The 22,006-nt window shown below is 45.8% G+C and overlaps 1 protein-coding gene across 4 annotated transcripts in view; it reads left to right on the top strand.

The window, feature by feature from the left end:
- The window catches only part of secisbp2l (SECIS binding protein 2-like), a gene marked incomplete at its 5' end in the record, with an annotated part of 33,658 nt that extends 16,634 nt beyond the window's left edge, over positions 1-17,024 (top strand). For all 4 annotated transcript variants that reach the window (XM_031812517.1, XM_031812516.1, XM_031812515.1 and 1 more), the window contains 4 exon segments: positions 8,249-8,469; positions 11,189-11,343; positions 11,480-11,699; positions 12,082-17,024. In XM_031812517.1, the coding sequence (XP_031668377.1) occupies positions 8,249-8,469; positions 11,189-11,343; positions 11,480-11,699; positions 12,082-12,683 (1,198 nt within the window).
- Between the last annotated feature and the right edge of the window lie 4,982 nt (positions 17,025-22,006).

The raw sequence follows: 22,006 nt of genomic DNA, 5'->3' as shown, positions 1-22,006 counted from the left end.
CCCCCTCTCTCTCACTGTCTCCAAGTGTTACCTAACCCTAGTCCCTCTCTCACTCTCTCACTGTCTCCAAGTGTTTCCTAACCATAGTCCCTCTCTCTCTCACTGTCTCCAAGTGTTACCTAACCCTAGTCCCTCTCTCTCTCACTGTCTCCAAGTGTTACCTAACCCTAGTCCCTCGCTCTCTCACTGTCTCCAAGTGTTTCCTAACCTTAGTCCCTCTCTCTATCACTGTCTCCAAGTGTTACCTAACCCTAGTCTCTCTATCACTGTCTCCAAGTGTTACCTAACCCTATTCCCTCTATCACTGTCTCCAAGTGTTACCTAACCCTAGTCCCCCTCTCTCTCACTGTCTCCAAGTGTTACCTAACCCTAGTCCCTCTCTCACTCTCTCACTGTCTCCAAGTGTTTCCTAACCATAGTCCCTCTCTCTCTCACTGTCTCCAAGTGTTACCTAACCCTAGTCCCTCTATCACTGTCTCCAAGTGTTACCTAACCCTAGTCCCTCTCTCTCTCACTGTCTCCAAGTGTTACCTAACCCTAGTCCCTCTCTCTCTCACTGTCTCCAAGTGTTACCTAACTTTAGTCCCTCTCTCTATCACTGTCTCCAAGTGTTACCTAACCCTAGTCCCCCGCTCTCTCACTGTCTCCAAGTGTTACCTAACCCTAGTCCCTCTCTCTCTCACTGTCTCCAAGTGTTTCCTAACCTTAGTCCCTCTCTCTATCACTGTCTCCAAGTGTTACCTAACCCTAGTCCCTCTCTCTATCACTGTCTCCAAGTGTTACCTAACCCTAGTCCCTCTCTCTCTCACTGTCTCCAAGTGTTACCTAACCCTAGTCCCTCTCTCTCTCACTGTCTCCAAGTGTTTCCTAACCTTAGTCCCTCTCTCTATCACTGTCTCCAAGTGTTACCTAACCCTAGTCTCTCTATCACTGTCTCCAAGTGTTACCTAACCCTAGTCCCTCTATCACTGTCTCCAAGTGTTACCTAACCCTAGTCCCTCTCTCTCTCACTGTCTCCAAGTGTTACCTAACCTTAGTCCCTCTCTCTCTCACTGTCTCCAAGTGTTTCCTAACCCTAGTCCCTCTCTCACTGTCTCCAAGTGTTTCCCAACCCTAGTCCCTCTCTCACTGTCTCCAAGTGTTACCTAACCCTAGTCCCTCTTTCTCTCACTGTCTCCAAGTGTTACCTAACCCTAGTCCCTCTCTCTATCACTGTTTCCAAGTGTTACCTAACCCTAGTCCCTCTCTCTATCACTGTCTCCAAGTGTTACCTAACCCTAGTCCCTCTATCACTGTCTCCAAGTGTTTCCTAACCCTAGTCCCTCTCTCACTGTCTCCAAGTGTTACCTAACCCTAGTCCCTCTCTCTATCACTGTCTCCAAGTGTTACCTAACCCTAGTCCCTCTCTCTCTCACTGTCTCCAAGTGTTACCTAACCCTAGTCCCTCTCTCTCTCACTGTCTCCAAGTGTTACCTAACCTTAGTCCCTCTCTCTATCACTGTCTCCAAGTGTTACCTAACCCTAGTCCCCCTCTCTCTCACTGTCTCCAAGTGTTACCTAACCCTAGTCCCTCTCTCACTCTCTCACTGTCTCCAAGTGTTTCCTAACCATAGTCCCTCTCTCTCTCACTGTCTCCAAGTGTTACCTAACCCTAGTCCCTCTCTCTCTCACTGTCTCCAAGTGTTACCTAACCCTAGTCCCTCGCTCTCTCACTGTCTCCAAGTGTTTCCTAACCTTAGTCCCTCTCTCTATCACTGTCTCCAAGTGTTACCTAACCCTAGTCTCTCTATCACTGTCTCCAAGTGTTACCTAACCCTATTCCCTCTATCACTGTCTCCAAGTGTTACCTAACCCTAGTCCCCCTCTCTCTCACTGTCTCCAAGTGTTACCTAACCCTAGTCCCTCTCTCACTCTCTCACTGTCTCCAAGTGTTTCCTAACCATAGTCCCTCTCTCTCTCACTGTCTCCAAGTGTTACCTAACCCTAGTCCCTCTATCACTGTCTCCAAGTGTTACCTAACCCTAGTCCCTCTCTCTCTCACTGTCTCCAAGTGTTACCTAACCCTAGTCCCTCTCTCTCTCACTGTCTCCAAGTGTTACCTAACTTTAGTCCCTCTCTCTATCACTGTCTCCAAGTGTTACCTAACCCTAGTCCCCCGCTCTCTCACTGTCTCCAAGTGTTACCTAACCCTAGTCCCTCTCTCTCTCACTGTCTCCAAGTGTTTCCTAACCTTAGTCCCTCTCTCTATCACTGTCTCCAAGTGTTACCTAACCCTAGTCCCTCTCTCTATCACTGTCTCCAAGTGTTACCTAACCCTAGTCCCTCTCTCTCTCACTGTCTCCAAGTGTTACCTAACCCTAGTCCCTCTCTCTCTCACTGTCTCCAAGTGTTTCCTAACCTTAGTCCCTCTCTCTATCACTGTCTCCAAGTGTTACCTAACCCTAGTCTCTCTATCACTGTCTCCAAGTGTTACCTAACCCTAGTCCCTCTATCACTGTCTCCAAGTGTTACCTAACCCTAGTCCCTCTCTCTCTCACTGTCTCCAAGTGTTACCTAACCTTAGTCCCTCTCTCTCTCACTGTCTCCAAGTGTTTCCTAACCCTAGTCCCTCTCTCACTGTCTCCAAGTGTTTCCCAACCCTAGTCCCTCTCTCACTGTCTCCAAGTGTTACCTAACCCTAGTCCCTCTTTCTCTCACTGTCTCCAAGTGTTACCTAACCCTAGTCCCTCTCTCTATCACTGTCTCCAAGTACTGTACCTGGTGTTGAATAAGGAGATGGTTAGCAGATGTTAATGCAAGTCTAGAGAAATGCTTGTGCTTCTAGTTCCTAACCCTAGTCCCCCTCTCTCTCACTGTCTCCAAGTGTTACCTAACCCTAGTCCCTCTCTCACTCTCTCACTGTCTCCAAGTGTTTCCTAACCATAGTCCCTCTCTCTCTCACTGTCTCCAAGTGTTACCTAACCCTAGTCCCTCTATCACTGTCTCCAAGTGTTACCTAACCCTAGTCCCTCTCTCTCTCACTGTCTCCAAGTGTTACCTAACCCTAGTCCCTCGCTCTCTCACTGTCTCCAAGTGTTTCCTAACCTTAGTCCCTCTCTCTATCACTGTCTCCAAGTGTTACCTAACCCTAGTCTCTCTATCACTGTCTCCAAGTGTTACCTAACCCTATTCGCTCTATCACTGTCTCCAAGTGTTACCTAACCCTAGTCCCCCTCTCTCTCACTGTCTCCAAGTGTTACCTAACCCTATTCCCTCTCTCACTCTCTCACTGTCTCCAAGTGTTACCTAACCCTAGTCCCTCTCTCTCTCACTGTCTCCAAGTGTTTCCTAACCATAGTCCCTCTCTCTCTCACTGTCTCCAAGTGTTACCTAACCCTAGTCCCTCTATCACTGTCTCCAAGTGTTACCTAACCCTAGTCCCTCGCTCTCTCACTGTCTCCAAGTGTTTCCTAACCTTAGTCCCTCTCTCTATCACTGTCTCCAAGTGTTACCTAACCCTAGTCTCTCTATCACTGTCTCCAAGTGTTACCTAACCCTATTCCCTCTATCACTGTCTCCAAGTGTTACCTAACCCTAGTCCCTCTCTCACTCTCTCACTGTCTCCAAGTGTTTCCTAACCATAGTCCCTCTCTCTCTCACTGTCTCCAAGTGTTTCCTAACCATAGTCCCTCTCTCTCTCACTGTCTCCAAGTGTTACCTAACCCTAGTCCCTCTATCACTGTCTCCAAGTGTTACCTAACCCTAGTCCCTCTCTCTCTCACTGTCTCCAAGTGTTACCTAACCCTAGTCCCCCGCTCTCTCACTGTCTCCAAGTGTTACCTAACCCTAGTCCCTCTCTCTCTCACTGTCTCCAAGTGTTACCTAACCCTAGTCCCTCTCTCTCTCACTGTCTCCAAGTGTTTCCTAACCTTAGTCCCTCTCTCTATCACTGTCTCCAAGTGTTACCTAACCCTAGTCTCTCTATCACTGTCTCCAAGTGTTACCTAACCCTATTCCCTCTATCACTGTCTCCAAGTGTTACCTAACCCCATTCCCCCTCTCTCTCACTGTCTCCAAGTGTTACCTAACCCTAGTCCCTCTCTCTCACTGTCTCCAAGTGTTACCTAACCTTAGTCCCTCTCTCTATCACTGTCTCCAAGTGTTACCTAACCCTAGTCCCTCTCTCTCTCACTGTCTCCAAGTGTTACCTAACCTTAGTCCCTCTCTCTCTCACTGTCTCCAAGTGTTTCCTAACCCTAGTCCCTCTCTCACTGTCTCCAAGTGTTTCCCAACCCTAGTCCCTCTCTCACTGTCTCCAAGTGTTACCTAACCCTAGTCCCTCTTTCTCTCACTGTCTCCAAGTGTTACCTAACCCTAGTCCCTCTCTCTATCACTGTCTCCAAGTACTGTACCTGGTGTTGAATAAGGAGATGGTTAGCAGATGTTAATGCAAGTCTAGAGAAATGCTTGTGCTTCTAGTTCCTAACCCTAGTCCCCCTCTCTCTCACTGTCTCCAAGTGTTACCTAACCCTAGTCCCTCTCTCACTCTCTCACTGTCTCCAAGTGTTTCCTAACCATAGTCCCTCTCTCTCTCACTGTCTCCAAGTGTTACCTAACCCTAGTCCCTCTATCACTGTCTCCAAGTGTTACCTAACCCTAGTCCCTCTATCACTGTCTCCAAGTGTTACCTAACCCTAGTCCCTCTCTCTCTCACTGTCTCCAAGTGTTACCTAACCCTAGTCCCTCGCTCTCTCACTGTCTCCAAGTGTTTCCTAACCATAGTCCCTCTCTCTCTCACTGTCTCCAAGTGTTACCTAACCCTAGTCCCTCTATCACTGTCTCCAAGTGTTACCTAACCCTAGTCCCTCTCTCTCTCACTGTCTCCAAGTGTTACCTAACCCTAGTCCCTCTCTCTCTCACTGTCTCCAAGTGTTACCTAACTTTAGTCCCTCTCTCTATCACTGTCTCCAAGTGTTACCTAACCCTAGTCCCTCTCTCTCTCACTGTCTCCAAGTGTTACCTAACCCTAGTCCCTCTCTCTCTCACTGTCTCCAAGTGTTTCCTAACCTTAGTCCCTCTCTCTATCACTGTCTCCAAGTGTTACCTAACCCTAGTCTCTCTATCACTGTCTCCAAGTGTTACCTAACCCTATTCCCTCTATCACTGTCTCCAAGTGTTACCTAACCCTAGTCCCCCTCTCTCTCACTGTCTCCAAGTGTTACCTAACCCTAGTCCCTCTCTCACTCTCTCACTGTCTCCAAGTGTTTCCTAACCATAGTCCCTCTCTCTCTCACTGTCTCCAAGTGTTACCTAACCCTAGTCCCTCTATCACTGTCTCCAAGTGTTACCTAACCCTAGTCCCTCTCTCTCTCACTGTCTCCAAGTGTTACCTAACCCTAGTCCCTCTCTCTCTCACTGTCTCCAAGTGTTACCTAACCCTAGTCCCTCTCTCTCTCACTGTCTCCAAGTGTTTCCTAACCTTAGTCCCTCTCTCTATCACTGTCTCCAAGTGTTACCTAACCCTAGTCCCTCTCTCTCTCACTGTCTCCAAGTGTTACCTAACCCTAGTCCCTCTCTCACTCTCTCACTGTCTCCAAGTGTTTCCTAACCATAGTCCCTCTCTCTCTCACTGTCTCCAAGTGTTACCTAACCCTAGTCCCTCTATCACTGTCTCCAAGTGTTACCTAACCCTAGTCCCTCTCTCTCTCACTGTCTCCAAGTGTTACCTAACCCTAGTCCCTCTCTCTCTCACTGTCTCCAAGTGTTACCTAACTTTAGTCCCTCTCTCTATCACTCTCTCCAAGTGTTACCTAACCCTAGTCCCCCGCTCTCTCACTGTCTCCAAGTGTTACCTAACCCTATTCCCTCTATCACTGTCTCCAAGTGTTACCTAACCCCATTCCCCCTCTCTCTCACTGTCTCCAAGTGTTACCTAACCCTAGTCCCCCTCTCTATCACTGTCTCCAAGTGTTACCTAACCCTAGTCCCCCTCTCTATCACTGTCTCCAAGTGTTACCTAACCCTAGTCCCCCTCTCTATCACTGTCTCCAAGTGTTTCCTAACCCTAGTCCCTCTCTCACTGTCTCCAAGTGTTTCCCAACCCTAGTCCCTCTCTCACTGTCTCCAAGTGTTACCTAACCCTAGTCCCTCTTTCTCTCACTGTCTCCAAGTGTTACCTAACCCTAGTCCCTCTCTCTATCACTGTCTCCAAGTACTGTACCTGGTGTTGAATAAGGAGATGGTTAGCAGATGTTAATGCAAGTCTAGAGACTAGTTCCGACAGTGCAGTGATATCTAACAATTCCACAACGACTACCTAAGACACATATCTAAGTAAAGGAATGGAATAAGAATATATACATATAAATATTTGTATGAGGGATGACCGAGCGGCATAGGCAAGATGCTGTAGATGGCTTAACATACAGTATATAAACTCAGCAAAAAAAAGAAATGTCCTCTCACTGGCAACTGTGTTTATTTTCAGCAAACTTAGTATGTGTAAATATTTGTATGAACATAACAAGATTCAACAACTGAGACATAAACTGAACAAGTTCCACAGACATGTGACTAACAGAAATGGAATAATGTTTCCCTAACAAAGGGGGGGGGGGGGCAAAATCAAAAGTAACAGTCAGTAGCTGGTGTGGCCACCAGCTGTATCTGTAGCTGGTGTGGCCACCAGCTGTATCTCCTCCTCATGGTCTGCACCAGATTTGCCTGTTCTTGCTGTGAGATGTTACCCCACTCTTCAACCAAGGCACCTGTAAGTTCCCAGACATTTCTGGGGGGAATGGCACTAGCCCTCACCCTCCGATCCAACAGGTCCCGGACTTGCTCAATGGGATTGAGATCCTTGCACTTCGCTGGCCATGGCAGAACACTGACATTCCTGTTTAGGCGACAATGTTGCAGGTGATGTCTGGTGAGGACCTGCCTTACAACAGGCCTACAAGCCCTCAGTCCAGCCTCTCTCAGCATATTGCGGACAGTCTGAGCACTGATGGAGGGATTGTGCGTTCCTGGTGTAACTCGGGCAGTTGTTGTTGCCATCCTGTACCTGTCCGCAGGTGTGATGTTCGGATGTACCGATCCTGTGCAGTTGTTGTTACACGTGATCTGCCACTGCGAGGATGATCAGCTGTCGGTCCTGTCTCCCTGTAGCGCTGTCTTAGGTGTCTCACAGTACGGACATTGCAATTTATTTCCCTGGCCACATCTGCAGTCCTCATGCCTCCTTGCAGCATGCCTAAGGCACGTTCACGCAGATGAGTAGGGACCCTGGGCATCTTTCTTTTGTTGTTTTTCAGAGTCAGTAGAAAGGCCTCTTTAGTGTCCTAAGTTTTCATTGCCTACCGTCTGTAAGCTGTTATTGTCTTAACGACCGTTCCACAGCTCCATGTTCATTAATTGTTTATGGTTTATTGAACAAGCATGGGAAATGGTGTTTAAACCCTTTTATAATGAAGATCTGTGAAGTTATTTGGACAGTGTCCTGAAAAAGGAATGTTTCTTTTTTTGCTGAGTTTACATATAAGATGAGTATGTAAGATATGTAAACATTATTAAAGGGACTAGTGATCCATTTATTAATGTGGCCAATGATTTCAAGTCTGTATGTGGGCAGCAGCCTCTCTGTGTTAGTGACGGCTGTTTAACAGTCTGGTGTATGTTTTAATATTAGTCTCTCTCTGTCTCCAGGTGTTGAATAAGGAGATGGATGAATGTGTTTTATCCTGTGTGTGTGTTTATAATATTAGTGTGTGTTTCTCTCTCTCCAGGTACTGTAACCAGGTGTTGAATAAGGAGATGGATGAATGTGTTTTATCCTGTGTGTGTGTGTGTTTATAATATTAGTGTGTGTTTCTCTCTCTCCAGGTACTGTAACCAGGTGTTGAATAAGGAGATAGATGAATGTGTTTTATCCTGTGTGTGTGTGTGTGTTTATAATATTAGTGTGTGTTTCTCTCTCTCCAGGTACTGTAACCAGGTGTTGAATAAGGAGATAGATGAATGTGTTTTATCCTGTGTGTGTGTGTGTGTTTATAATATTAGTGTGTGTTTCTCTCTCTCCAGGTACTGTAACCAGGTGTTGAATAAGGAGATAGATGAATGTGTTTTATCCTGTGTGTGTGTGTGTTTATAATATTAGTGTGTGTATCTCTCTCTCCAGGTACTGTAACCAGGTGTTGAATAAGGAGATGGATGAATGTGTTTTATCCTGTGTGTGTGTTTATAATATTAGTGTGTGTATCTCTCTCTCCAGGTACTGTAACCAGGTGTTGAATAAAGAGATAGATGAGAGTGTGACGATGCTGCTGCAGGAACTGGTCCGGTTCCAGGAGAGGGTTTATCAGAAGGACCCCAGCAAAGCCAAGACCAAACGCAGACTGGTCATGGGCCTTAGAGAGGTCACCAAACACATGAAGCTCCACAAGATCAAGTGTGTCCTCATCTCACCCAACTGTGAGAAGATCCAGGCCAAAGGTCAGGGGTCATTCTTGTCATTAATCCTGGGTTATGTTTTTTGAAAAGCAGTGAACCACGGAGTGTACTACTCAACCAGGTCCGATAAGAACACAGGGTTTTGTTTTTGCGGTTGCTAAGCGTTTAGCTAGTGTGCCTATCTGAACATCACCCTGATCTTGGGGTGTGGGGTTCCAAATGCGTGCTAAGTTGATGAATATTTCAAATGTTCATCCCCAATCGCCACTTTTGTGTCCACCAGAGGGCGGCAGCATATTGATATGCTCAGCACAGGCTGCATCAAATCTTCTACATAACTAGTGACTGTGTGTTGTCTATTGCAGGGCGTCTAGATGAGGCTCTGTAAAACATGATAGACAGCCATGGCCAGGGAGCAGGACTGTTTATAGTGGTAGTTCTACAGTAGTAGTGACTGTTATTTTATGTCCCAGGGGGTCTAGATGAGGCTCTGTACAACGTCATAGCCATGGCCAGAGAACAGGACTGTTTATAGTGGTAGTTCTACAGTAGTAGTGACTGTTATTTTATGTCCCAGGGGGTCTAGATGAGGCTCTGTACAACGTCATAGCCATGGCCAGGGAGCAGGACTGTTTATAGTGGTAGTTCTACAGTAGTAGTGACTGTTATTTTATGTCCCAGGGGGTCTAGATGAGGCTCTGTACAACGTCATAGCCATGGCCAGGGAGCAGGACTGTTTATAGTGGTAGTTCTACAGTAGTAGTGACTGTTATTTTATGTCCCAGGGGGTCTAGATGAGGCTCTGTACAACGTCATAGCCATGGCCAGGGAGCAGGACTGTTTATAGTGGTAGTTCTACAGTAGTAGTGACTGTTATTTTATGTCCCAGGGGGTCTAGATGAGGCTCTGTACAACGTCATAGCCATGGCCAGGGAGCAGGACTGTTTATAGTGGTAGTTCTACAGTAGTAGTGACTGTTATTTTATGTCCCAGGGGGTCTAGATGAGGCTCTGTACAACGTCATAGCCATGGCCAGAGAACAGGACTGTTTATAGTGGTAGTTCTACAGTAGTAGTGACTGTTATTTTATGTCCCAGGGGGTCTAGATGAGGCTCTGTACAACGTCATAGCCATGGCCAGAGAACAGGACTGTTTATAGTGGTAGTTCTACAGTAGTAGTGACTGTTATTTTATGTCCCAGGGGGTCTAGATGAGGCTCTGTACAACGTCATAGCCATGGCCAGGGAGCAGGACTGTTTATAGTGGTAGTTCTACAGTAGTAGTGACTGTTATTTTATGTCCCAGGGGGTCTAGATGAGGCTCTGTACAACGTCATAGCCATGGCCAGGGAGCAGGACTGTTTATAGTGGTAGTTCTACAGTAGTAGTGACTGTTATTTTATGTCCCAGGGGGTCTAGATGAGGCTCTGTACAACGTCATAGCCATGGCCAGAGAACAGGACTGTTTATAGTGGTAGTTCTACAGTAGTAGTGACTGTTATTTTATGTCCCAGGGGGTCTAGATGAGGCTCTGTACAACGTCATAGCCATGGCCAGAGAACAGGACTGTTTATAGTGGTAGTTCTACAGTAGTAGTGACTGTTATTTTATGTCCCAGGGGGTCTAGATGAGGCTCTGTACAACGTCATAGCCATGGCCAGGGAGCAGGACTGTTTATAGTGGTAGTTCTACAGTAGTAGTGACTGTTATTTTATGTCCCAGGGGGTCTAGATGAGGCTCTGTAGAACGTCATAGCCATGGCCAGGGAGCAGGACTGTTTATAGTGGTAGTTCTACAGTAGTAGTGACTGTTATTTTATGTCCCAGGGGGTCTAGATGAGGCTCTGTACAACGTCATAGCCATGGCCAGGGAGCAGGACTGTTTATAGTGGTAGTTCTACAGTAGTAGTGACTGTTATTTTATGTCCCAGGGGGTCTAGATGAGGCTCTGTACAACGTCATAGCCATGGCCAGAGAACAGGACTGTTTATAGTGGTAGTTCTACAGTAGTAGTGACTGTTATTTTATGTCCCAGGGGGTCTAGATGAGGCTCTGTACAACGTCATAGCCATGGCCAGAGAACAGGACTGTTTATAGTGGTAGTTCTACAGTAGTAGTGACTGTTATTTTATGTCCCAGGGGGTCTAGATGAGGCTCTGTACAACGTCATAGCCATGGCCAGAGAACAGGACTGTTTATAGTGGTAGTTCTACAGTAGTAGTGACTGTTATTTTATGTCCCAGGGGGTCTAGATGAGGCTCTGTACAACGTCATAGCCATGGCCAGGGAGCAGGACTGTTTATAGTGGTAGTTCTACAGTAGTAGTGACTGTTATTTTATGTCCCAGGGGGTCTAGATGAGGCTCTGTACAACGTCATAGCCATGGCCAGGGAGCAGGACTGTTTATAGTGGTAGTTCTACAGTAGTAGTGACTGTTATTTTATGTCCCAGGGGGTCTAGATGAGGCTCTGTACAACGTCATAGCCATGGCCAGAGAACAGGACTGTTTATAGTGGTAGTTCTACAGTAGTAGTGACTGTTATTTTATGTCCCAGGGGGTCTAGATGAGGCTCTGTACAACGTCATAGCCATGGCCAGGGAGCAGGACTGTTTATAGTGGTAGTTCTACAGTAGTAGTGACTGTTATTTTATGTCCCAGGGGGTCTAGATGAGGCTCTGTACAACGTCATAGCCATGGCCAGAGAACAGGACTGTTTATAGTGGTAGTTCTACAGTAGTAGTGACTGTTATTTTATGTCCCAGGGGGTCTAGATGAGGCTCTGTACAACGTCATAGCCATGGCAAGAGAACAGGAGATCCCGTTTGTGTTTGCTCTGGGTAGGAAGGCTCTGGGACGCTGTGTCAACAAACTGGTGCCTGTCAGTGTGGTGGGCGTCTTCAACTTCTCTGGAGCAGAGGTAAGACGTTGAACACAACCTGTCTGCGTGTTTATAACGCCTGTTAATACTGTAACAAAAAGCTAATGGAAGTGTGTAAAGTCTTGATGTTATGTCTCTCTCTCCCCGTCCGCCACCCCTCCCTCTCCTCCTCTAGGGTCTGTTTAACCGGTTAGTGTCTCTGACGGAGGATGCTCGTAAGTCCTACAAGGACATGGTGTCAGCGCTGGAGCAGGAGCAGGCTGAGGAGGCGCTGAAGAACGTCAAGAAGGTCACCCACCACATGGGCCACTCCAGGAACCCCTCCGCTGCCTCTGCTATCTCCTTCTGCTCCGTCATCTCTGAGCCCATCTCTGAGGTCAACGAGAAGGAGTACGGTAAGAGATGACCCTGACCTTTAACCCCGACTCTGACCCATCTCTGAGGTCAACGAGAAGGAGTACGGTAAGAGATGACCCCGACCTTTAACCCTGACTCTGACCCATCTCTGAGGTCAACGAGAAGGAGTACGGTAAGAGATGACCCCGACCTTTAACCCTGACTCTGACCCATCTCTGAGGTCAACGAGAAGGAGTACGGTAAGAGATGACCCTGGTCCCGACCTTTAACCCTGACTCTGACCCATCTCTGAGATCAACGAGAAGGAGTACGGTAAGAGATGACCCTGATCCCGACCTTTAACCCTGACTCTGAACCCATCTCTGAGATCAAAGAGGTCTCTCTTTACATGTGAATATAATCTGAAATGTCTCTCCTCAGAGACCAACTGGAGGAGTATGGTGGAATCGTCAGATGGGCTGGAGCCTGTGGAGGCTAAACCCAGCCATCCTGCTACTTCCTCTGGGTTGCAGAGAGACAACCAGCCCTCCTCCACCACCACCAACCGCAGCCCTTACTCCACTACCCTCCAGCTCAGAGCAGCCGTCCCTGCTCCAGGCTCAGGCCCGGGGGAGAGAGAAGAGGGCCGGGCAGACGACCGGTTGGAGCTGGCCTCCCAGCAGAGCACGGAGACGGGCAGTTTGGATGGGAGCTGCAGGGACCTCCTCAACTCCTCCATCACCTCCACCACCTCCACCCTGGTCCCCGGTATGCTGGAGGAGGCAGAGGAAGAGGAGGAGGAGGAGGAAGAGTACACACCAGAGCCCATCTCTGTGGAGGTGCCTGCGGTCATCAGCCGTATTGAGTCCTGGGTGTCTAAGACGCTGGAGAACCTTCAGCTGGGGAAGAGCCAGGACAGCACAGAGGAAGAGGAGGAAGAGGAGGAGGAGGGAGTGCAGAGTGAGGAGGAAGAGGAGTTGGATTCTGCTGATGTCACAGAGACTGGGCTGGAGAAGATGGAGGCCAATAATATCACTGGCTGATTAGACCTCATTCATCCCTCTTTCTCTTTTTTGTTTCTCGCTAAATTCGCTCTGTGTACACTCTGTCGCTCCATCTGTGTACACTCTGTCGCTCCATCTGTGTACACTCTGTCGCTCCATCTGTGTACACTCTGTCGCTCCATCTGTGTACACTCTGTCGCTCCATCTGTGTACACTCTGTCGCTCCATCTGTGTACACTCTGTCGCTCCATCCGTGTACACTCTGTCGCTCCATCTGTGTACACTCTGTCGCTCCATCTGTGTACACTCTGTCGCTCCATCTGTGTACACTCTGTCGCTCCATCCGTGTACACTCTGTCGCTCCATCTGTGTACACTCTGTCGCTCCATCTGTGTACACTCTGTCGCTCCATCCGTGTACACTCTGTCGCTCCATCTGTGTACACTCTGTCGCTCCATCTGTGTACACTCTGTCGCTCCATCTGTGTACACTCCGTCGCTCCATCTGTGTACACTCTGTCGCTCCATCCGTGTACACTCTGTCGCTCCATCCGTGTACACTCTGTCGCTCCATCTGTGTACACTCTGTCGCTCCATCTGTGTACACTCTGTCGCTCCATCTGTGTACACTCCGTCGCTCCATCTGTGTACACTCCATCACTTGTCTTCCTCACCCCCCCTTCACACCTGTCCCCCTAACCTGCACTCTTTCACCTTTACCACCCCCCCTTCACACCTGTCCCCCTAACCTGCACTCTTTCACCTCTATCACCCCCCTTCACACCTGTCCCCCTAACCTGCACTCTTTCACCTCTACCACCCCCCCTTCACACCTGTCCCCCTAACCTGCACTCTTTCACCTCTACCACCCCCCTTCACACCTGTCCCCCTAACCTGCACTCTTTCACCTCTATCACCTCCCCCTTCACACCTGTTCCCTTAACCTGCAATCTTTCACCTCTACCACCCCCCCCTTTACACCTGTCCCCCTAACCTGCACTCTTTCACCTCTATTACCCCCCCCCCTTCACACCTGTTCCCTTAACCTGCACTCTTTCACCTCTATCACCCCCCCTTCACACCTGTCCCCCTAACCTGCACTCTTTCACCTCTATCACCCCCCCCCCTTCACACCTGTTCCCTTAACCTGCACTCTTTCACCTCTATCACCCCCCCTTCACACCTGTCTCCCCCCCCTTTCCCTCTTTCTCACAGTTGAACCAGCAACTCTTCTCTCTGTCTGTAACTTTGGACTTCAGACATTATCTCAGGAATCAGACCATACACATACACACACACACACACACACACACACACACAGGCAGTCCACACACACACAGATGGGCAGTCACACACACAGACCAACCTGCAAATTACAGACAACAGTATCTCTCCTGGTCTCTCTGATGGACTCCTGTTCCTCTCATCCTCCTCTCACTGATGTGGACCTGGAACAACTGCCTCAGCTAAACTGGTCTGGTCGGTCTGGCATCGACTGGTCTGGTCTGACATGGAATGGGCTTGACTGGTCTGGTCTGGCTAAGGGAAGCCTGGTTCCCTTCCCACCACTCCAGGTTTCCCCAGGATAGGAAGAGGCTGTGAGGAGAGGCTTCCCCTCTGTCTGTATGACGCAGAACCCTCCAGATGATAGACCTGTCAGTGAGACTGCTTACATCAGACTAACTAGAAGGGAACTCTCCCTCTGTCTGTATGACACAGAGCCCTCCAGATGATAGACCTGAGACTGCTGACTACAGACTAACTAGAAGGGTACTCTCCCTCTGTTTGTATGACACAGAGCCCTCCAGATGATAGACCTGAGACTGCTGACTACAGACTAACTAGAAGAGAAGTCTCCCTCTGTCTGTATGACACAGAACCCTCCAGATGATAGACCTGAGACTGCTGACTACAGACTAACTAGAAGAGAAGTCCTGTCAGTGAGACTGCTTGCATCAGACTAACTAGAAGGGAACTCTCCCTCTGTCTGTATGACACAGAGCCCTCCAGATGATAGACCTGTCAGTGAGACTGCTTACATCAGACTAACTAGAAGGGAACTCTCCCTCTGTCTGTATGACAGAGCCCTCCAGATGATAGACCTGTCAGTGAGACTGCTTACATCAGACTAACTAGAAGGGAACTCTCCCTCTGTCTGTATGACACAGAGCCCTCCAGATGATAGACCTGAGACTGCTGACTACAGACTAACTAGAAGAGAAGTCTCCCTCTGTCTGTATGACACAGAGCCCTCCAGATGATAGACCTGAGACTGCTGACTACAGACTAACTAGAAGAGAAGTCTCCCTCTGTCTGTATGACACAGAGCCCTCCAGATGATAGACCTGAGACTGCTGACTACAGACTAACTAGAAGGGAACTCTCCCTCTGTCTGTATGACACAGAGCCCTCCAGATGATAGACCTGAGACTGCTGACTACAGACTAACTAGAAGAGAAGTCTCCTCTGTCTGTATGACACAGAGCCCTCCAGATGATAGACCTGAGACTGCTGACTACAGACTAACTAGAAGAGAAGTCTCCCTCTGTCTGTATGACACAGCCCTCCAGATGATAGACCTGAGACTGCTGACTACAGACTAACTAGAAGAGAAGTCTCCTCTGTCTGTATGACACAGAGCCCTCCAGATGATAGACCTGAGACTGCTGACTACAGACTAACTAGAAGAGAAGTCTCCTCTGTCATCCCTGGGTTATTCATAGTGGAGGTCTGGTGGTTCAGTCCAAGCAGAAGGTTGCTGAGCCCCTGCAGGGCTGAGAGTTTACAGCTATAAGTGTGTGTGTCTCTGTCCCATCATCAAGACTTATGTTACATTGTTGTCATCCTTCCCATGTTTCTCTGTCTCCCAAAACCGATCTAAAACCTTGTTAGGATTACAAAATTCCCCACTTTTCCAGGAATCCCAGTTGGAAAGTTCACAGAATCTGTTGGGAATAAGCAGAAAATACCTAATCCTCCAACCTTGGAATTTCGGGAAAGTTGCTGTAATTTGCAAACCTACAGGATGTGTTTCTGACATTAACCATCTCAGTAATCATGTATTATTTTCACTGGGTGTGATTTTAAAGGGGCATATCACCACCTTTTAACCTCATAGTCATTATCTCCAGGACCAAACCAATGTCTACTAATGTGAAAATGGCGTGTTAAAAAATTATGGCGTGTCCCTTGAAAACATGAATGATATGACATGTCACATGATATATACTAACAGTAACTGAAGCCAGAACAAATGTCTGATGTACATAACCTGTATAGCTGTTTCTGAGACTCTTTAACCTGTAATATTGATGATAATATTGACAAGTGTTCATCTGTTTGGGGTTGTTTTCTGAGTGGATTGTTTGTTGTTGTTGCTAGCTGACTTCTGTGTTTTACTATAGCCTCTGGTTTCATTTGGTTTAGGTCCCAGTCCATTGACCGGTGGCAGTGTGGGCCTGTTTGTTGGGGTGGGCAGGTAAATGTACTGTAACTAGCTATTATCAGAGACTATTTGGGTTTGAAGCTGACAGGTAGTCTAACTTGACCCAGGACATGTGACTCACTGGTAACAGAGGGGTCAAAGGGAGGAGCCACCACAGGAGCCTCTGAATATTCATGAAGTAATTATCCACCTCACCAGTTATAACCATGTAAATAAAATGTGAACAATTAAAATGTTTGAACTACAGTGTATTAAACACCCCAATCACCTTTTTCTTAAAGCCATTTGATATAAAACATCTGCATAAGTTGATGATGTAATTTGATGGGAAATGATAGAAATCAAGTCATGTATTATTAGATGGAGGAGGATGCCATGTATAGGAGTGGCATGCTGGGTCATATGCAATATGAAGGAAGGAGGGGTGAGAGGGAGTTGTGTAATAAATAGACAGTCAGGAGTTGGTCAATTCATTTTCAATTCAGGAAGTGAATTGAAATTCAACTGACAAAAAATGTAATTGAGAAAAAAAACACATGTCAATTGAAAACTGACCATGTTTTATATGAGGATTATATGAATGAGTTGAATTGAGCCCTTCCCTGATACAGGTGATAACGACGGTGTGTCTAGTACTAAAATGTACGCTGGCTGTGTGCAGGTTTCTCAGTAACTAACTCTCATCAGTGTGTTTTGCAGCCATGACAACCAGTGTGTCCTTTGCACTATGTAAATACCATAATACTTGTAACAACCACCTGGTAACTAATGTCAAAACAACATGGTTGAATGAAGTAGCTTTTCTTTTCCCAGTGTGTCCCTGGTCGTTCTATGTAGGTGTGCTGTCTCTTTCTGACTGTACAGCAACAGTTCTCTTCTCCATCTGGACTGATTGTCATTAAAATGTTCTTTAAGTAAACTACATACACTCCTGTCTTTTATATTGTCTTGTCTATTTGTTGCATCAAATCTCCTATATGTTTGATAGGGATCTTTGTGTAACTAGGAGTATTAGCCTAAAGCATGTGTCAAACTCCAGTCCTTGGGGGTCGGGTGTCTGCGGAATTTTGCACCTCCCTTGTACTGATTGATCAATTAAGGTAATTCATTGATTAGTTAGGAACTCCCCTCAGCTGGTTGTCTAGGTCTTAATTGGACACAAATGAAAGGAAATAACAAACCAGCAGACACATGTCTCTCCAGGAATTTAGTTTGACACCCTAAACTTTGGTTGATTGCTAATCCAATATGGCCGCCTGAATCCTGCTTACTTACTGCATTGGCACGGATAGAGTAATGAGACCGATATATCACTGGCTGTATAAATGTGAAGCATCCTGTTGGTGTTTCCACTCACTACAAAACATGATGACGAGAGGAAGCCCACTGGTGGGCAGTGGGAGAAGATGGAACGAGATGGATTTTGTCTGACATTCTGTACATTTTCTCATTGACGAAACCTTTGATCTCTACAGTTTTCTGTTTTCAAAACTAGAATCTGTTATGAGTGGACTAAGTTTTGTAGACTTGACCTTTTGCAACATATTTTAAGATAGCGCTGTTTAATATAGATTACATTGATACAATTCAATTAATCAAACAAAAATGCAATATGAATTAAGACTTGCTAAAGTGTTGACATGTCCCTCTGTGCCCCTCTGTGACTTCCAAGAAGATTTGCCCCATGAACCCAACATGTGTCCAGGTTTTCTCCATCATTGTAAAGCCCTAATTATTCTGTTGCTTTGACACTCATTCTGAACATTATTCTATATTTCATGTGATTAATGATTCATTTTAAGTTAAAAAGAAAGTGTCCCTCATTTGAAGTTAAACCTGTTAAGTGAACTGAACTCTCATTTTAATGTTCTAAAGAAACACTGAACATCTAATAGTCAAATCATAGTGTAAAAGCAGGTGTGCTGGTTGTAGTCTTTTAGGCCATTTCCTGGTGTTTTGTGGTGGAAAACTGCGCGGGTCGAGCATTACCCATAGATAAATACAATAAGCTTCCATTGCCCCTGTCACAGGGGGATTTATGGCTTTAATCATTGTACCTAAACTGTATGTGTGATCATGTACATGCAGGACCCAGCTGTAAAAGAAACCTTGGTCTCAGTCTGTGTTCCTTGTTGAAATAAAGGTAGAATAATAATAATAATAATGACCTCTTGAGATGGAAAACGTGTTTTTTATGAAGTTGAACGTGCTCTTTATGACAATGTTAAAATTTGGTGAAATCTAACATTTCTTTTCCACTAAACTATACATCACAAAGGAACAACCCAGAACCAATAACAACGGCCCAGAACCAATAACAACATGTCCATATATAAAACCAATAACAACATGTCCATATATAAAACCAATAACAACATGTCCATATATAAAACCAATAACAACATGTCCATATATAAAACCAATAACAACATGTCCATATATAAAACCAATAACAACATGTACATATATAAAACCAATAACAACATGTCCATATATAAAACCAATAACAACACGTACATATATAAAACCAATAACAACACGTACATATATAAAACCAATAACAACATGTCCATATATAAAACCAATAACAACATGTCCATATATAAAACCAATAACAACATGTACATATATAAAACCAATAACAACACGTACATATATAAAACCAATAACAACACGTACATATATAAAACCAATAACAACATGTACATATATAAAACCAATAACAACATGTACATATATAAAACCAATAACAACACGTACATATATAAAACCAATAACAACATGTCCATATATAAAACCAATAACAACATGTACATATATAAAACCAATAACAACATGTACATATATAAAACCAATAACAACATGTCCATATATAAAACCAATAACAACACGTACATATATAAAACCAATAACAACGGCCCAGAACCAATAACAACATGTCCATATATAAAACCAAGAACAACATGTACATATATAAAACCAATAACAACATGTACATATATAAAACCAATAACAACACGTACATATATAAAACCAATAACAACGGCCCAGAACCAATAACAACATGTCCATATATAAAACCAATAACAACATGTCCATATATAAAACCAATAACAACGGCCCAGAACCAATAACAACATGTCCATATATAAAACCAATAACAACATGTCCATATATAAAACCAATAACAACATGTCCATATATAAAACCAATAACAACATGTCCATATATAAAACCAATAACAACATGTCCATATATAAAACCAATAACAACATGTCCATATATAAAACCAATAACAACATGTACATATATAAAACCAATAACAACATGTACATATATAAAACCAATAACAACATGTACATATATAAAACCAATAACAACATGTCCATATATAAAACCAATAACAACATGTCCATATATAAAACCAATAACAACATGTACATATATAAAACCAATAACAACATGTCCATATATAAAACCAATAACAACATGTACATATATAAATCATTGTAATATGTTACAATTAAGGTCAAAGTAAAACAAACTAATTCATGAATATATAAATATATGAACTATAGTATCTTATTTGTTGTGTCGTGTCAAGCAGGAGAGAGTGGTGTCTCCTGCTCCCACCTGTCCACCTATGAAGAGTGACAAGTCAATGGAGTGACCCGATACCAACATCAAGCCTCCTGACCCAAGGTGAGAGGGATGATAGAAGCTTGGTCAGACTGCAACAAGCTGAAGTAATGTTGCAAGCCAGGCTCCTGAGACCCAGCCCATATATGTTAGTCAGCCGAGCAAGTAGGCATTAGCTTAAATTTAGCAGACGCTCTTATCCAGAGCAATTTACAGGAGCAATTAGTGTTAAGTGCCTTGCTCAAGGGCACATCGACAGATTTTTCAACTTTCAGTTACTGGCCCACCACTCTCAAACCCTAGGCTACCAGCTTGTGAAGCTAGGGTGTGACTTCAGGTCTCAAGCAAGGTTGCTTATCATGTTACAATGCCATCGGTCCGTTATTTCCATTGCACCAGGCAAGCTCAATCAAGCACATCTAGCTAAAGTACTGCCATTGTTGTCTTAAGCAAAGCATTGAACCTCTAAACTACAAGGGTAATGCTCTGTTGAGCTGCTCCCAGCTAGTTGATTGACTAGTGTGTCAGGGGGCGGGGTACTGAGACAGTAAACTACAAGGGTAATGCTCTGTTGAGCTGCTCCCAGCTAGTTGATTGACTAGTGTGTCAGGGGGCGGGGTACTGAGACAGTAAAATACAAGGGTAATGCTCTGTTGTGCTGCTCCCAGCTAGTTGATTGACTAGTGTGTCAGGGGGCGGGGTACTGAGACAGTAAAATACAAGGGTAATGCTCTGTTGTGCTGCTCCCAGCTAGTTGATTGACTAGTGTGTCAGGGGGCGGGGTACTGAGACAGTAAAATACAAGGGTAATGCTCTGTTGTGCTGCTCCCAGCTAGTTGATTGACTAGTGTGTCAGGGGGCGGGGTACTGAGACAGTAAACTACAAGGGTAATGCTCTGTTGAGCTGCTCCCAGCTAGTTGATTGACTAGTGTGTCAGGGGGCGGGGTACTGAGACAGTAAAATACAAGGTTAATGCTCTGTTGAGCTGCTCCCAGCTAGTTGATTGACTAGTGTGTCAGGGGGCGGGGTACTGAGACATTAAACTACAAGGGTAATGCTCTGTTGTGCTGCTCCCAGCTAGTTGATTGACTAGTGTGTCAGGGGGCGGGGTACTGAGACAGTAAACTACAAGGGTAATGCTCTGTTGAGCTGCTCCCAGCTAGTTGATTGACTAGTGTGTCAGGGGGCGGGGTACTGAGACAGTAAACTACAAGGGTAATGCTCTGTTGTGCTGCTCCCAGCTAGTTGATTGACTAGTGTGTCAGGGGGTGGGGTACTGAGACAGTAAAATACAAGGGTAATGCTCTGTTGTGCTGCTCCCAGCTAGTTGATTGACTAGTGTGTCAGGGGGCGGGGTACTGAGACAGTAAACTACAAGGGTAATGCTCTGTTGAGCTGCTCCCAGCTAGTTGATTGACTAGTGTGTCAGGAGGTGGGGTACTGAGACAGTAAAATACAAGGGTAATGCTCTGTTGAGCTGCTCCCAGCTAGTTGATTGACTAGTGTGTCAGGGGGCGGGGTACTGAGACAGTAAAATACAAGGGTAATGCTCTGTTGAGCTGCTCCCAGCTAGTTGATTGACTAGTGTGTCAGGGGGCGGGGTACTGAGACAGTAAAATACAAGGGTAATGCTCTGTTGAGCTGCTCCCAGCTAGTTGATTGACTAGTGTGTCAGGGGGCGGGGTACTGAGACAGTAAAATACAAGGGTAATGCTCTGTTGAGCTGCTCCCAGCTAGTTGATTGACTAGTGTGTCAGGGGGCGGGGTACTGAGACAGTAAAATACAAGGGTAATGCTCTGTTGAGCTGCTCCCAGCTAGTTGATTGACTAGTGTGTCAGGGGGCGGGGTACTGAGACAGTAAAATACAAGGGTAATGCTCTGTTGAGCTGCTCCCAACTAGTTGATTGACTAGTGTGTCAGGGGGCGGGGTACTGAGACAGTAAAATACAAGGGTAATGCTCTGTTGAGCTGCTCCCAGCTAGTTGATTGACTAGTGTGTCAGGGGGCGGGGTACTGAGACAGTAAACTACAAGGGTAATGCTCTGTTGAGCTGCTCCCAGCTAGTTGATTGACTAGTGTGTCAGGGGGCGGGGTACTGAGACAGTAAAATACAAGGGTAATGCTCTGTTGAGCTGCTCCCAGCTAGTTGATTGACTAGTGTGTCAGGGGGCGGGGTACTGAGACAGTAAAATACAAGGGTAATGCTCTGTTGAGCTGCTCCCAGCTAGTTGATTGACTAGTGTGTCAGGGGGCGGGGTACTGAGACAGTAAACTACA

Source organism: Oncorhynchus kisutch, unplaced genomic scaffold, assembly GCF_002021735.2.
Source record: "Oncorhynchus kisutch isolate 150728-3 unplaced genomic scaffold, Okis_V2 Okis03b-Okis08b_hom, whole genome shotgun sequence".
Lineage (NCBI taxonomy): Eukaryota > Metazoa > Chordata > Actinopteri > Salmoniformes > Salmonidae > Oncorhynchus > Oncorhynchus kisutch.
This window is presented reverse-complemented; position numbering and strand designations above follow the sequence as displayed.